Source organism: Anas acuta, chromosome Z, assembly GCF_963932015.1.
Source record: "Anas acuta chromosome Z, bAnaAcu1.1, whole genome shotgun sequence".
Lineage (NCBI taxonomy): Eukaryota > Metazoa > Chordata > Aves > Anseriformes > Anatidae > Anas > Anas acuta.
The window spans coordinates 31,653,918-31,668,064 of record NC_089017.1 but is presented as its reverse complement, the minus strand read 5'-3'; the positions used below and the strand labels follow the sequence as shown (position 1 = coordinate 31,668,064).

The following is a 14,147-nucleotide window of genomic DNA, read 5'->3' as shown; positions in this document are numbered from 1 at the left end:
ACCAGGCTGCCCAAAGCCCCATCCAGCCTGGCCTTGAGCACCTCCAGGGATGGGGCATCCACAGCTGCTTTGGGCAGCCTGTGCCAGGGCCTCACCACCTTCTGAGTGAAGTTTCCTCCTAACATCTATTTTAAACATCTGTTCTCTTGATTTAAGGCTAAATTCATACTTGTCCTATCACTGCTGTCCAAGTAAAAAGTTGTTCTCTATTAATTAGTATTATTAATTAGTATTAATTACAGTTCATGGTCCTCCGTATGAGGTTATTAATAAATCTAATACTACTCAATTCTAGAGTACTATTTTTGCAAACATTTAACTTATTTTCTAGTTCTTCAATTATAGCTGAGATATTTACAATAGAGTTTTCTGATTCACTCATCCCTAACCAAAGCAAAAACCACCTCGCAAAACTGAAATGCTGGAGAATTTTACTAGAGGATTATCTGAAGTCTTAATTCTACATGGTCTCAAGGAGGCTTTGGCTTTGTGGGTCTTCAATAATAGTTACATTTGGAATTACTGCCTTCAGGGTGCAAGCTCCCTTCCATCCTAGGGGCAACACCTTCCTGGATTTATTGCCACATAGCCACTACCACCCCTTGCCATTCGGGACAGGCCATCTGGTTACAGGATTCTCTTGTTCTGTCTGGAGTGCACTAGGTATATTAGCATTCCCATGGCTACCATATTCAGTACAGCATGGATGATTCCCTACTTCGTGGATACATGTATTTCCATACCCAGGGTCAGAACTATTGCCCCTTGAGTTTTCTATCAATGTTGTTTAAAAGGCACCTTTGATAACACAGTATGTTGTAGCCAGGATTATGTGTAGGGAAACCAACTTCAAAATCTATTCCTTCCCAGGACTGTGTATGATCTGTCACTTTTAAAAATCTAAAGAGCCAGACACAGTTGCTGCTGGAAATAGCAATGAAGAGGACAAGGCCTCTTCAGTCCTTCTAGTCATCTGGGTGCAAATCCAACAATTATTTCAAGATAGAACTTAAGAGATGTTCTGGATTAATTGGAAATGCTGATTTTTCCCTCCATCCTATCACTAATCCATTGAGAATAGGTATTACTAAAATAAACATAAACTACATCATATCTGTGTATATATACACACCCCTCTAATAATTAAGAAATAATTAGGATAAACAATAAACTCTTTCTCTTAAAACATTTTTATTTTTTTTTTTATTTTTATTTTTTTTTTACTTTTGGGTAGGGGTTGCTCAACAATTCCCTGAATCCCCTCCCCTCTGGATTTATTCTTCATTCCCTCTCAGACAGTAGATGTCCTAAATATTTGACTTCTCTTTCTACAAATTTTAATTTACTTTCCAATACTTTCAAGCCGTTTTCTCAGAAAATCAAACAGCTTGTTAGTGGCTTCCTTCACAGCTGTTTTCTCCTGTCCTGACAAAAAAAGATCATCCACATATTGTAACAGTAACACCTTCTCTGGAGGTTGGAATTATTCCAAAATCTGTTCTAGAACTTGCCCAAATAAATCGGTGGCCCTGTAAACCCCTGAGGTAAAACTGTCCACCTGTATTGCTGCTTCCACCCTGTTTCAGAGTCTTTCCACTCAAAGGCAAATATATCTTTGCTCTCAGGGTCTGAGAGCACCCCATTAATAATATCATTATACTAGCCTAACTATTTATGATTTGAATGCCCGATTTCATTATCAAATCCTTTCCCAACAAGTTAGTCCCTGCCTTGGGTACATACAATAATTGCCCAGTGATCATCCTATCCCCTAGTCTCAACTTGGTGTCCCCAAAAAGTGGCACTGTTATCCCAGTCCCTTCTACCCCCATCACATTTAGGGTTTTATTAGTTCATTTAAGCCTTAATACTTTACAGGCCAGTAATGACCTAGCTGCCCCAGTGTATTGGGTTCACATGGCCAGGTTCTGGTAGTGGAGGGGGCTGCAGAGGTAGCCCCTGTGAGAAGAATCCAGCAGCTGCCCCATGTTAGATAAGGGCCAGTTTCAGCCAGCTCCAAAGGGGCCCACCGCTGCCCAGAGCCAAGCCATGAGCAATGCAGTTTAAAAAAGTTTAAATGAGAGCACACCCAAGAAAAGGAAAAAAAAAATCTGCACAACAGCAGCTGGGAGAGCGAGGAGTGAGAAACCTCCCTGCAGCCACCAAGGTCAGTGCAGAGGTGCTCCAGGTGCCAGAGCCGAAGACCCCTCGCAGCCCACAGAGAGGCCCCTGGTGGGGAAGGCAGACCCCCACAGCCTGTGGTGTAGCTGCGACTTCTTCAGGGACAGCGTCACTTGCAGTCCCTGCCTCCCCTCCTGGAGCAGCTGCCGCTGCCTCCGGTGCAATATTAGGGTGTTGCACTCATTGGCTGAGTACTACAGGTTCACAAGCTACTTGACGCTCCTCTATACCATATATGTACAATTTTTCTTTTTTTCTACCCTTTAATTTCTCCTTTCTTATGTTTTGAGAACTTGTGATCTTTTGTTTTCCTTAGAAAATAATTCAGTAAAGAAAGTTACTCACTTGCGTTTGTGTTATTTCAGAGATGCCTGCGTTAGGTATTATTTCACTCTCATTTCACCGAGAGGGTGGTCGCACACTGGAACAGGCTCTCCAGTCACTGCACCGAGCCTGTCTGAGTTTGAGAAGCGTTTGGACTGTGCTCTTCATTACATGGTCTAAACTTTTGGGTAGACCTGTGTGGTGCCAGGAGTTGGACTTGATGATCATCATGGGTCCCTTCCAACTTGGGATATTCTATGATACGCATGTATGGTATTTCACAAAGTGCTGGTCCTCAGTGCAAAGAACTTCGTTTTCATAAGCCACAGATACAAGTCTGATATATTATGAGATAATTAAGGAGAGAAAGAGAGGCTATAGTGTGCTTAGTATGAAATTGGACGGTGGTTACTCCAAACTCAATGGTATATCTGCAGATTAGGAGAAATGATGATGATGTATGTGGTATGTAGAAGATAACAGAGTGCAGCAAATACCAACATGGCAACTCCTGAAGGTGCTATTTGTAGTTTGTCTATGATCCAAACCCACAGAAGTATGCATTTGAGGTACTGTAATACTCTTAAGCGTTCAGCCTATTGTAGACTTCTAATACTGCGTTGAGGAAACCAAAACACATGGAGCACAGTAGAACAGCCTATTTTCACCAGGGGAGAAAATAAATTTCATCAAATTTCCCCAAAGGATTTTATTGATCCTTTCCAAGTAATATTTCTTAGGTAGGTTAAAAAAAAAAAAAAAAAAAGCTTAGTTATCTGATCCTAAAAAGCTTGAGATAGAAGTGTTCTTTCTATAGTTAGTCATGTTACTGATCAGGGGATGAAAAAAAAACAACAAAACTTTTAAGATCAGGGTGACTGTGGGGTCTGGACTCACATAAAAACAGCAGTATAAGACAGGCCAGTGATTTAAATTTTCTCTTGGAGGATATTTGAGTAGCAAAAATAACCAGTGCCCACATACCTTTCTACAGAGGCATATTTTTAGTTGTGGCTTAACTTCAAGGTCCAAGGGGCTAAATGTTTTCTGCAATTTCCTTAATTTACTGCAACAGCCAACTCAGCTAAGGAAAAACATGTGAGTGAAGGAAACTCCCACAGGTGGAATAAGATACTAGCCTCTGGGAATTTCATCGTGGTGCAGATGAGGGGCTCCTGTGGGAAAACTATTTTATATAATAACAGAATAGGATTTGCAAGGTGATCAGAATACAAAATATGAAAGTCAGTTTCAATGTTTCAATCAAACTTGACAAGAGAGATGGAAGCACTGAAGATGTTAAATTTTTCCATGTTTTGTGGAAATTGGTGCCTTGGGAAGGGGAGGATAGACCCCACCAGCAAGTGCTGCCAGCAATGGATAGGCAAGACAAGTTGATACTAGTATTTTCCACTAGGCTTTCCTCCTGACACATCAGCCTGGGTGCACAGTAGCACATGCTAACACCTGTGCACTAATGTGGGATGCAGGTATCTCTAAATGCCATGGAGTTCCTCATGTGTGGATAAACTCTAGATTGGAAGAATTAAAATAATAAAATACCACCTAGATCAATTTAAAATGGTATCAGATTCCCAGTCATAACACTAATCTGAACTATCTCTCTGTAGTTTGGTGGGTGTTGAACTGGCTGGCTCCATTGGTTTTTCTTTTGTAGAGTTCTCAGTGAAAATGTGCAGCAAAAATCTTTGTGCCTGCCTCGTTTGAGCAAATAACATGAAATGAATGGCCTGTCCTAGTTCAAAGCATTAAAGTTTAAAAAAATAAGTGTCTAAGAAATCAGAACTAAGCAACTTCTGTCTCTCTAAGTTATTAAATGAACTGTTTCCCAAGGATAGGAGTATTAGCAAAGCTTGTACAATACATTCCCAAAGATTAATGTTTTCAGTTACTACCTCCGCTTTAGGAGAGAACCGGAATCAAGTTTAGGCTGTGTCCCATGAACTACCAACCACAAGCTGGTGGAACAAGAATATGGAAAACAATCTATGTATAAAAATGATTATTTCAAGGATTTGGGGAGCCCTGGAAGAGGAGGAGAGAGTGAGAGAGGAAAAAAAACAACAACAACAACAAAGCCTAGCCTCATAAGGCCATCTTAATGAAGGTTTAAGTGATCTTGATGAATTGAACAGATTGTTTTGGCATCCTGACATCACATTTCCTACACAATTGTGTATGTTTTCAAAGCATAATATGGATTGGTGGCTGTGAAGTGTTCAGTGTGGTAAGGTAAAAGTTGTCTGAATGCCTAGAAGGGTAGTAGCTTTATTTCTTAAGGTGTTCCTGCAGTAAGGTATAGCTTGCTGGAGTAAAAGAATGAACTCTTGTGCAGCCTTCTGGGAGGGAAGTTGGAGAGGAGAGAGCAGAAAATGTTCAGTATAGCTTAATATGCAAGTGTAAGGCTCTTTTTTCCCTGTATCTTCATGGAAATGATCCATTTAATTAACTGTGGTGATACCATACCCCCAAAGTCTCTGCCAAATGCTTAAGCCACTTGCAGACAAAGATCGGAGGTTTGGTGGTAACCTTCTCTGTATACTGTAAGAGCAGTCGTTAAGGATAGAGAGGTGAAATCTGCATATTTCAGTGGTTATGATGTTTTCATTAGCATATCAAAGGAGTTCTATCACTTGAATTTATCAAGCACGTGTAATTTGCACAGACGAGGAATGGGCTTGACTATAAGGGTTTTTATAAACTGTGTTTTGTAGGTTTGCAGGGGAAGGGAAGTGAAGATGTTAAATACAGAAATATATTAGGCTTGGGGTGTTGTTCAACAGAAATATCAAGAGGTTTTGTGTTGAATAGCATCTTATAGATAAAAGAAAACCTCACAAGTATTACAGCAATTTCAGTTACCCAGAATAATTATGTTACACTGTAGAAAAGCAGGTGTATAATTAACTGTAAGAGCCAGTCATCCAATTTACCGGATTCACATGGAGATTGCTTTGACTTTTAATGTTCATAAGTAGGTTATGGTACTAACTGATAGGTACTTAAAATGGAATTACAGTTTCAAATTGTGCCCTTTTAGCATGTATATGATATGCTTCTCCCTACATTGATTTTCATTTGTTATTACCGTGCTCAGTATAAGAAGTTATGTGAAGTCACCTGGTTTTCTTCATAATGCTCAATTGGATCTTAACCTAATTTTCTTTTAACAAGATTTTTTTTTCCAGTAGGCCACCTGCCTTACATCCATTAATAAATGTAGTGAATAGCACTTATGTGTTGAAAGTAGCTAATTAAGAAGCACAAAAGTCAATATATCTGCCTTAGTAATAAAAAAAAAATAAAATTGTCCAGTTTGAGTGTTCTGTATTTGTCACTTCACAGAAGTTTTTTTCTGTAGTACATTATGTTTACCTATATGCTTCTTCTCCAACTCTTCTGATGTTTTTCTTGGTTCTGAAGCCTTCAGGTAGGAGTAGGTAGTGTCATCATGATTGTATGTTCAAGTTTTGGGCTCCTTTAACTGACTTTACCATGTACATTCTGTGTTACCGGGCAGTACATTTTCTGTGTGCACTTCATTTCTCTAACTGTACAGTGGACATCTTTGCTGGCCTTTATTGTTTCATCTCTTGTGTCTGAAATCTTTAAGCTTACGCTACCTGTGGGAAAGCTTAACAGTGTGTGGTACTCAAAATCATTCTTGGAAAAAAAAAAATGGATCAGATAGGGTCTATCTGTCTTTGTTCTTGGTCTTGACTAAAGCAAATATTTCCTTCAAGGAAAAGGTGCTGTTAATTCCTCTGTTCTCCAAAGTCTACCCTGGAGTAAAAGGAGGTTTCATCATTTGTGCCATCCTAGTAGGAATGTAAACAGCTGGGGGAGAATCAAGATGTTGTGGACCAAAGTACATTTTACCTTGATGCCATTTGCGTACACATGTAAATATTCTCCATAAAGTAACTACCATACATTTTGGAGGGTAGTAGTGACCTCTAAAAACAGAATTTTGGCATTGTATGTTTTCAACATTGTCCTTTCATTGCCCTTCTTAGTCTTTTTAATTACATTTAACCGGGTTTTGCTTGTAGGACCAATAGCAGAGAGATGAGTGCATGTCTTATAAGTTAAAATAGCAGAAAGACTATTTATTTGTTCCCACGGTTGAAAACCGTGTGACTGATCTGATCCATCTACTTCCTGTAGTCTTGGTGTGTCTAAATAGCACTGAATGTTGACGTGCATTACCCTGGTGAACAGCCAAGAAAGCATCTTTAGTTTCTGATGCACATGACTGAAGCTCTGCTATCAGCTGAAATCAGCTCCTGACGACTGGGATGGAAATTTGGTGTTGGAACAATTCCCGTCCCTCACTCACCCTCTCCAGTTCATTGTTCACCTCTGAACCTTGCAGCCCTTTCACAGCTCTCTGGGGCTCATCATGGCATGTGTTACTGGTTTCACGTCTGTTTTTCCTACTCCTGTGTACTAAGAGTCTCCGCGCCCACAACTTTATTATTGTTAGCATTTTCTTTGTAGTATATTTGGTTATGTATGTTGGGAGGTTTTCTTAATGCTCACCCAGCATGAGACCTTGGACAGGCACATTTTTGATACCGTGACCTTCTTACAGAAGAAAAAGGGTTTTTGTTGTTTTCATTTCTTTTTTTTTTTTTTTGAAGATGCTGTAGGAGGCAGTTTGCCCAATGTGTTGTCTAGCATGTGAGTTCTAGCTTAGGTTGAAGGGTAATTTTAAAGAAATGACCAGCAGATGATGAAAAAAATCAGGCAAACTTGCTTTTCTTGTTTGGCCCTCTTTCATGCTTATCTGTGATAAATTAAATAAAGACAACATCTTGAATTTAAAAAACAAATATCACCTGTCTTTAACATAGAAAGCTACTTTTAAAACACCTGTGGTGGAGAGAACTGTTGTCCTTCCAGAAACGTACAGAGAAACGAGTGAGGAAGCTTGATGAGCTTTACTTTGATTTGGGTACATTTCTGTAAGTGCTCCCCTCTCTTTTTATTTCTTAATCTAATAGTGGAATGCATGTATAGTGTGCTTAGGGTGGCCTTTTTTCCAACCAGGAAATCAAATTGGGAACATAACCTAAGGTGCATCTATTCAGACAACTTCCTGGAGCAATCATTCAATTTCTAGTTAAAAAAAACAAACAAACAAACAAAAAAAAGAAGGTAAGAAACCCCTAAAACTTTGAAAATCCTTCATGTACTGTTAGTTATCAATCAAATGTACTATGGGAAGTCATGTTTTGGATAATTGAAGTCTGAGGGAGTATGCTTTGATATAGAAAAGCTGTGAGCAGACTATGCAAGTGTCTGAAGGTGTCTGCAACATCAATTTCCACTTTGAGTAGTGCTTTGAGTAGTACTGTCGTCTAGTCAATGTGTACTCTAATGACAGAATGAATTATAAATGGGAGTTAGTTAAATGGGGAAAAATTTCTTAGGCTGAAGTAAATTACTTCCAGGAGAACATAATTTTGCAGATTTGAATTGCTCCATTTTCATGAAAAGTAAAACATGGCATTTTCTTCATCAAAACTGAAGAAAAGCATAGTCTTTTGTTCATCTGAAGCAATGTTGAGTCATGGCCATGACTGAAACAGTGGTGTGAGATTGTTTTCTGCGTGTATGGATGGTCTCATCACTTGAATTTTTGGTCAAGGTGTTTATGTTGAATTGCTTTTCTCTAAGCTGTTGTTTAGTCACACAAAATACATGGAGAAATAATGCTCTGAAGGAGTACCAAGAGAAGAAATATGTATAGCTATTAGCAAAGGAAAAGAATTGGAGCTGGAGCAGTAGAGTTCACATTCAGAAGGTTAAGGAATGAATTGTAAGAAGAGTTACAAAGTCTTTTTCCTAAGCTGTTATCTTCATTCACATTTTCATTTGTTTAGGCTTTGTTTGGTAGATGTATAGCTCAGTTGGTTTGACAGGAGTGAAAACACAGTTCAGTACAAACCAGTATCATTAATTATTTCCATGTGTTACATTCGGTTTAAGTCCGGAACAGAATAACCTGTGTTGAAATTGTGAATACTTTTTTATGTTTTTGTCAGCCCTGGATTATTTAAACTTCAGAATCATAGCTTAACTCATTTAGTGAAACCGTATAAAATAAGCAAAATAAGCAATGCCTGGTTTCTTTTGAGGGATGAAAATTTTACTTTTTTTTTTTTTTTTTTTTTTTACTGTGAAATGTCTGAGCAACCACATCTCATTTGGCCATTTTTCTATTTCAATCTGTACCGTGTAGTGTGGTCTGTTAGAATTGCTTGGCTTCAAGGTTACAATGAAATAGGGGCTTCTTATTTTTCGTCTCTTTCAGGTAGCCACTTGGACTCCGCAGGTGCTGTTGTGCTTTCAGATTCTCCCTCTCTGTACTGTACACACTCTCTTATGCCATTAGAGCCTGTTTCCCTCTTATGTGCAAGTCTACAACAAGAAATTTTTGTTGTTGAAGTGGAAAAGTATTTTTAATCTATAGTACATAAGCAAGTAAAACATTACTGATGTTTCAGTCGATAGTCTTACAGGTGCTTTTGTGTGTGTATTCTTTTAAAGAAAATGACCTATTTGCAAATGCAGTTTTGTCTATTTGTTTTCCCCTGACGTTTTTAAACCAGTTGAAAGAGTGCAGAACAAATGGCTTTCATGCCGAAGAAAGCTGTTTGCTTTCTTAAAGAAATCCCTAGACAAAATCTATCAAATGTATATTTGGACAGTATTGTCACTTTATTTTTGTTACTGTTTTATAGATTACCAGCATATTAGTAGAACAAATACAGTCTTAGGAATGTAGCATTTTGTAAGGCGATGATTTTCCAGATCTATTTGTTCTCTTCATGCTAGAATTGGCGTTGAACTGAATCAATTACTCAGGATTAGACCGTGTACCACTTTAAAGATTTCCTGCTTTTAAGGTCCGATCTATACTTCTTCCTCTTCCCTTTTCTATTATATGTATGCAGGAAAGTTTGTTAGCTACATGGTGTGTGGGATTGAAGTATTTCAGAAGCAATATAGCTGTGTCTGGTTTTCAGGCGTTAATACCGTGTATTTATTGTAAGCAGAAAAATAAAGGGGGGTGTGTGCTACAGTAGTTAGAAATGGTGTTAACACTTCAATTTTCTTTTTGAAGAAAATCTTTTCTATGATTCTTCTTTACAATGCACTCATCATTAGTCTCAGGTGGCAATCTGTTCTCTTGTTCTCTTCCCTCAAAATGTCAGATAAACAAATAGTATAATTGTTGGGATCATTACCCATGTGCCTACATATACAACATAGGCGTTACTTGCATTCATACACAACTCTTAAACTGTGTTTATGCCCTGGAGTGTACATTTGCATCATATTCATCATAGAATGGGTTTTCACACAGACTTGAAATCTGTGTACTTAGGGGTTATTTTTAGTTTTACAGCTTTGTGTTGGTCTCTTACACAAGTAATGATGAGTGAAAGCCAGAACAATTGGGCACATTCATTTAAACACAGCATAAGTAGTTGTTCCAGCCTTAGCTGTACCCTTCTATAATTCTAAGATCGTATCATATTAATATATCAGTGCTTTGTTTAAATTGGGGTAGTGTGCTTTATCATGTTTTCCCGTCTGCTCATGAATGCTCTTAGCAAAACATGCCCGAAACACTATTTTTATTTCTCTTCTTAGTCCCACTGTGCAATTGCTAAAATAGGTGTAAAATGTGGAGTAGCATTCATGATCTCATATGCAGCTGCTCTGAACAGCATCAGGAAGGCTATCAAGGAAGTGGCAGAAGCAACATTGATAATGTTTTCCAGTATCTTCTAATTCTTTTAATATGAATAAAGAATTATTGTAATTAATACTGAAATACTTTAGTAATAAGTGGCTTCCTGCTGACCTAAGTGAAAATACGTTGCTGTGTCTTCAGGCTTCAAAGGACAATAAAGGGGTATAATGGATATTGTTCCCGTAAGTGTAAAATGCTATTGCAACAGATAATCAGGATGTGCTAACTTCATTGAATGATCGTCTTTCTTAGATTCTAGTTAATGTTATTTCAAACACTTCCTTTGTTTCTCATGAACAGTAACTGGATTGTGCTGTTGCATCCAAATCACCACTGTTTCTCAGTTTTAAATACCTTATTTCATCTACTTTGAAGAGAACTCCTCTCCCACTTGGCTTTTGTTGGAGACTGCTCATTTAGCTTGGGAGATTTTCTAGCCATTCAAAAATCTTTTTGAAGGTTTTGTTACTGGAATTACTCACATCACTTTCTTTTTAATTGTCATGTAAATTGTCACCTAGATTTATGGTGACTATGGATTGTTGCTTGTATGTACATAGCAGAATCTAGCCAGGTAACTCTGTGTGCTATGAGTCAAGAGGAGGAGCTTCTGCACCATTTGGAAAGTTAGAAAGCCTGCAGGTGCCAAAGTATCTTTTGATGTCTGTGGATGCTGGGTCGGTTGGTTGAGAGAAGTGCTCCTCCTTGTGGAAGTCTTGGAAGGGGTGGGACATGACAGTGCAGGTACAATGGCATTTCACAAGGTCCTGTGGGTGATTTTGCTACCAGACAGTGTCGGTCCAGAATCTGATATGTGAGAGGAACATTTTAGTCCTCCCCAACTTGTCTCCCATTTCAGCAAAACTGGGAAATAAGGTTATACTGTTGAAATTAACATGAAAGGAAATTTCCAAGGTAAGGTAGCCCTTGCTTGTCCTCTGGCAGTACAGATTCCATTCTCCTTTATGGTTTGCAGCATCTGTGCAATGAATGGGCTTGCACAGCATTTTGAAATAGTGAAGATATTTTAGGTGTCCTGGTTCATCTCAGTTTGTCAAAAGTGATTGTATTTTTAAAAAGCACACAGTATATGCTGCAGAAAAAAGTCAAGTTAGGACTTCCTAGATCTGTTGAATTTACTGCTTTATCTTTTTTTTTTTTTTTCCTAGGACATGCAGACAGGTAGTATATATGTGATGAGAATCATTAAATTACATAAAAACACCTGTAAATTCTTCTGAATTACTGGGAGCATTGTAAATGCAAAACTGCAAGTTGCTGCACCTGAGCTGGGGGATGTAGGGAGCTCTCTGCTGTGTTTCAGAAACTGGCAGCTGAGTGTTCAAGGTTTATTGCTGCCTTCATGTGCGAAGGGGCAGAATTAAGGGGCGAGTACAGAGTTCTAACTTGGCATTAATTCAACTTTAATATTTAGCCATGTTTAAAAACTTTTTTCAGTCTGGTTTTGAAGGGATTAAGAAACCCTCTCTGCAGGTCTCTTCGCCATGTTTAAAGGCCAGTGCTGAGTTAAGAAGTCCAGTAAGACTTGGATTTGGAAAGCCTTTGGTCATGACAGAAGTTTTTCTGCTTTCCTTCCTCCTGTTTTCTGTATGTTTGATTTCAGTTGATGACAGTATCCAATGGTCAATATGTAGATATTATATACAGAAAATGTCGCTCCATGTCTTCGTTAGGGTTCACTTTGTTTATTGTGCCGTCTGATCCAACTGGTAGAGCAGTGGGGATGTAGGCAGGTTGGTATGTGGGGTAGGGAAGTTAATGAGACTGTAAACACAATGCTGACAGCTTAGTTTTAATTTTCTCTCACATCCCCCCGTACTTTCATTTCAGTGTTGTATATGTCTCATGAAAGACTTGTCAGCATAAGATATTAAGCAAATGGGAACACTTTATTCCTAGTGTGAGCTACTGTTTAGCCCGCATTGAACTCAGTAATTTTTGCTAGCTGCTGTTTGAACCTGCCTGGCAATTTGTTGGTATTAATGACTGAGGTATGCCTGAAGTAAGCTACTCTCCCTTGCCTCGTTTTGTATAGAGTCAAAGCACTGGAGCCCACTATCTGGGAAGATGTGGTAGTAGATACCAAGGTCAAAAAGCTTCTGTAGAAATCACAGCTGAATATTTAAAAACAACTTCTTAGGTCAGGAGAGATTTGGTCCTGCAGTCTGCCTTCATCTGAAAATAAATACCATTCCTTTAAATACCATACCTTTATAGTAAGATGTACCTTAACAAAGATGATAATTTGCAGGGAAGTTGGTTGAAGGGTGAGTGATGTGAGCAAATTATAGGCAAGAATCTATAAAGTACCAGTGCAAAAAACTTACAGTCAAGCCAGTTCTGTGTCAGAAGTCTTCAGTTCCTGCAAGGACCCACATCGGCTATTCTGCTGTGTGTACAAAATATCTGTGAGTTGTAACAGTCAGTTCTGCATGTCCCTGATGTTGTTCTGCCAGCATCCGCATGAAAAGAACTTCTGCTTTCTTTACTCACTCTGTCTGTATTTTTCATCAAGGAATAAACACAATAAAGTGTTTGGTGCTGGAGTAGCAAACAAATCTCTTGTTAAAGCTTTTAAAACTGATGGCTATTACCACAATTTTGTTGTTGTCATTTCCACAGGCCTCAGTGCAGTTACTACTAATAAAAAATGAATCCTTTTGGCTTGGTTTGTGTGTGTTCTTTAGGTGCCAGTTCATGTCTGATGCAACACACGGGAATGCATACATGGAAAACGTAGTGCTTCACTTGTGGAATAAAGAAGCAAAACATCTGAGAGAAGTGAATTAATCCATTTATGCGAGCTGTGGAGAAGGCATATTGCCCTGACAAGTAGGGGACATAGATAATCCAGATCTACAAATCCTGTCCTGGCACGCTGTAATCTTGGGTAATTCATTAAGTTGACATTACCAGAATTTAGTTGTAGAGTGCATTGAATGAGAACTGTGCGCTTGCATCTGTTCGTGCAGAGTGAGCGTAACAAACAATATTACCAGAACAGGTCCTGAGATCTTGTAACAAATCCTTGTTAATAAAATCATGCAGAAGTGATAATAATGTCATTGCAATTTTAATTTAAAGATGCACATTGATATTTGCAGTTGGTCTCTGTAAGGCATGTTCTGGTTGAGGAGCATTTCAAGTATTTTTATCAGCTGCAGATTACTGCAATGGTATGTGTGTGTGGAAAAGCTGGTCAGAGTGAACATAACAGCATAGCCAACGTGTTCCTGCCTGTTCCTATTATTTTAGAAGTGTATTTAATACAGCTAGTACTGTAGCTGAGTGTCTAAATAATCCTGTATCAAGGGAAATTGACAGTGCAGTGTAGGTGAGCACCTGAGGTTTCCGTGTTACTATAAGCCACTACCTGTGCAGTGGCACTCAAACAGATGTACACGTGTGTGCTTCCCTAGCATTGTGGAACAATGGCTTTTCACCTGTCTGAGAACTGCTTCTTGTCCTAGGACAAGTTTAACAGCTTGTGTAGTCTCTCAGTTTCACATAGGTTGGGGCTCCCATGCATTATTTTGCTATACTAATTTGGTGTAATTCTTGCTTTTTCTATAGTTAGAGCCCTGTTTAAGTTCCTCTTCAACCTGAAGGATACCAGCGTTGCTGCTTGTTGTAGTAACATTTGTCTAGAAGTAAAATGAAAGTATGATCAGATGGGATGGACTTAGGAATCTACGCAACACAATTATATAACTTTTATTTCAAAATTGCACCTAAAATTGCCTCAGGGGGCTGGAGTTTGATGTTTAGCAAATGCATTTTCAAATACGTAAGATTGAAGCTTTCCTTTATGGAGGATCTTGAATTCTGACCA

At 38.6% G+C, this 14,147-nt stretch overlaps 1 protein-coding gene across 7 annotated transcripts in view; it reads left to right on the top strand.

Moving 5' to 3' along the window:
- The window catches only part of MLLT3 (MLLT3 super elongation complex subunit), a 147,406-nt gene that overhangs the window by 50,032 nt on the left and 83,227 nt on the right, over nucleotides 1-14,147 (top strand). Inside the window, exon 1 of one of the 7 annotated variants that reach the window (XM_068666931.1) lies at nucleotides 7,444-7,493. The exons of the other annotated variants lie outside the window; for them this stretch is intronic. Within the exon in view, the coding sequence (XP_068523032.1) occupies nucleotides 7,463-7,493 (31 nt within the window). The 5' untranslated portion in view covers nucleotides 7,444-7,462. Of the gene's footprint in view, nucleotides 1-7,443; nucleotides 7,494-14,147 lie in introns of those variants that run through there. 7 annotated transcript variants of the gene reach the window in all.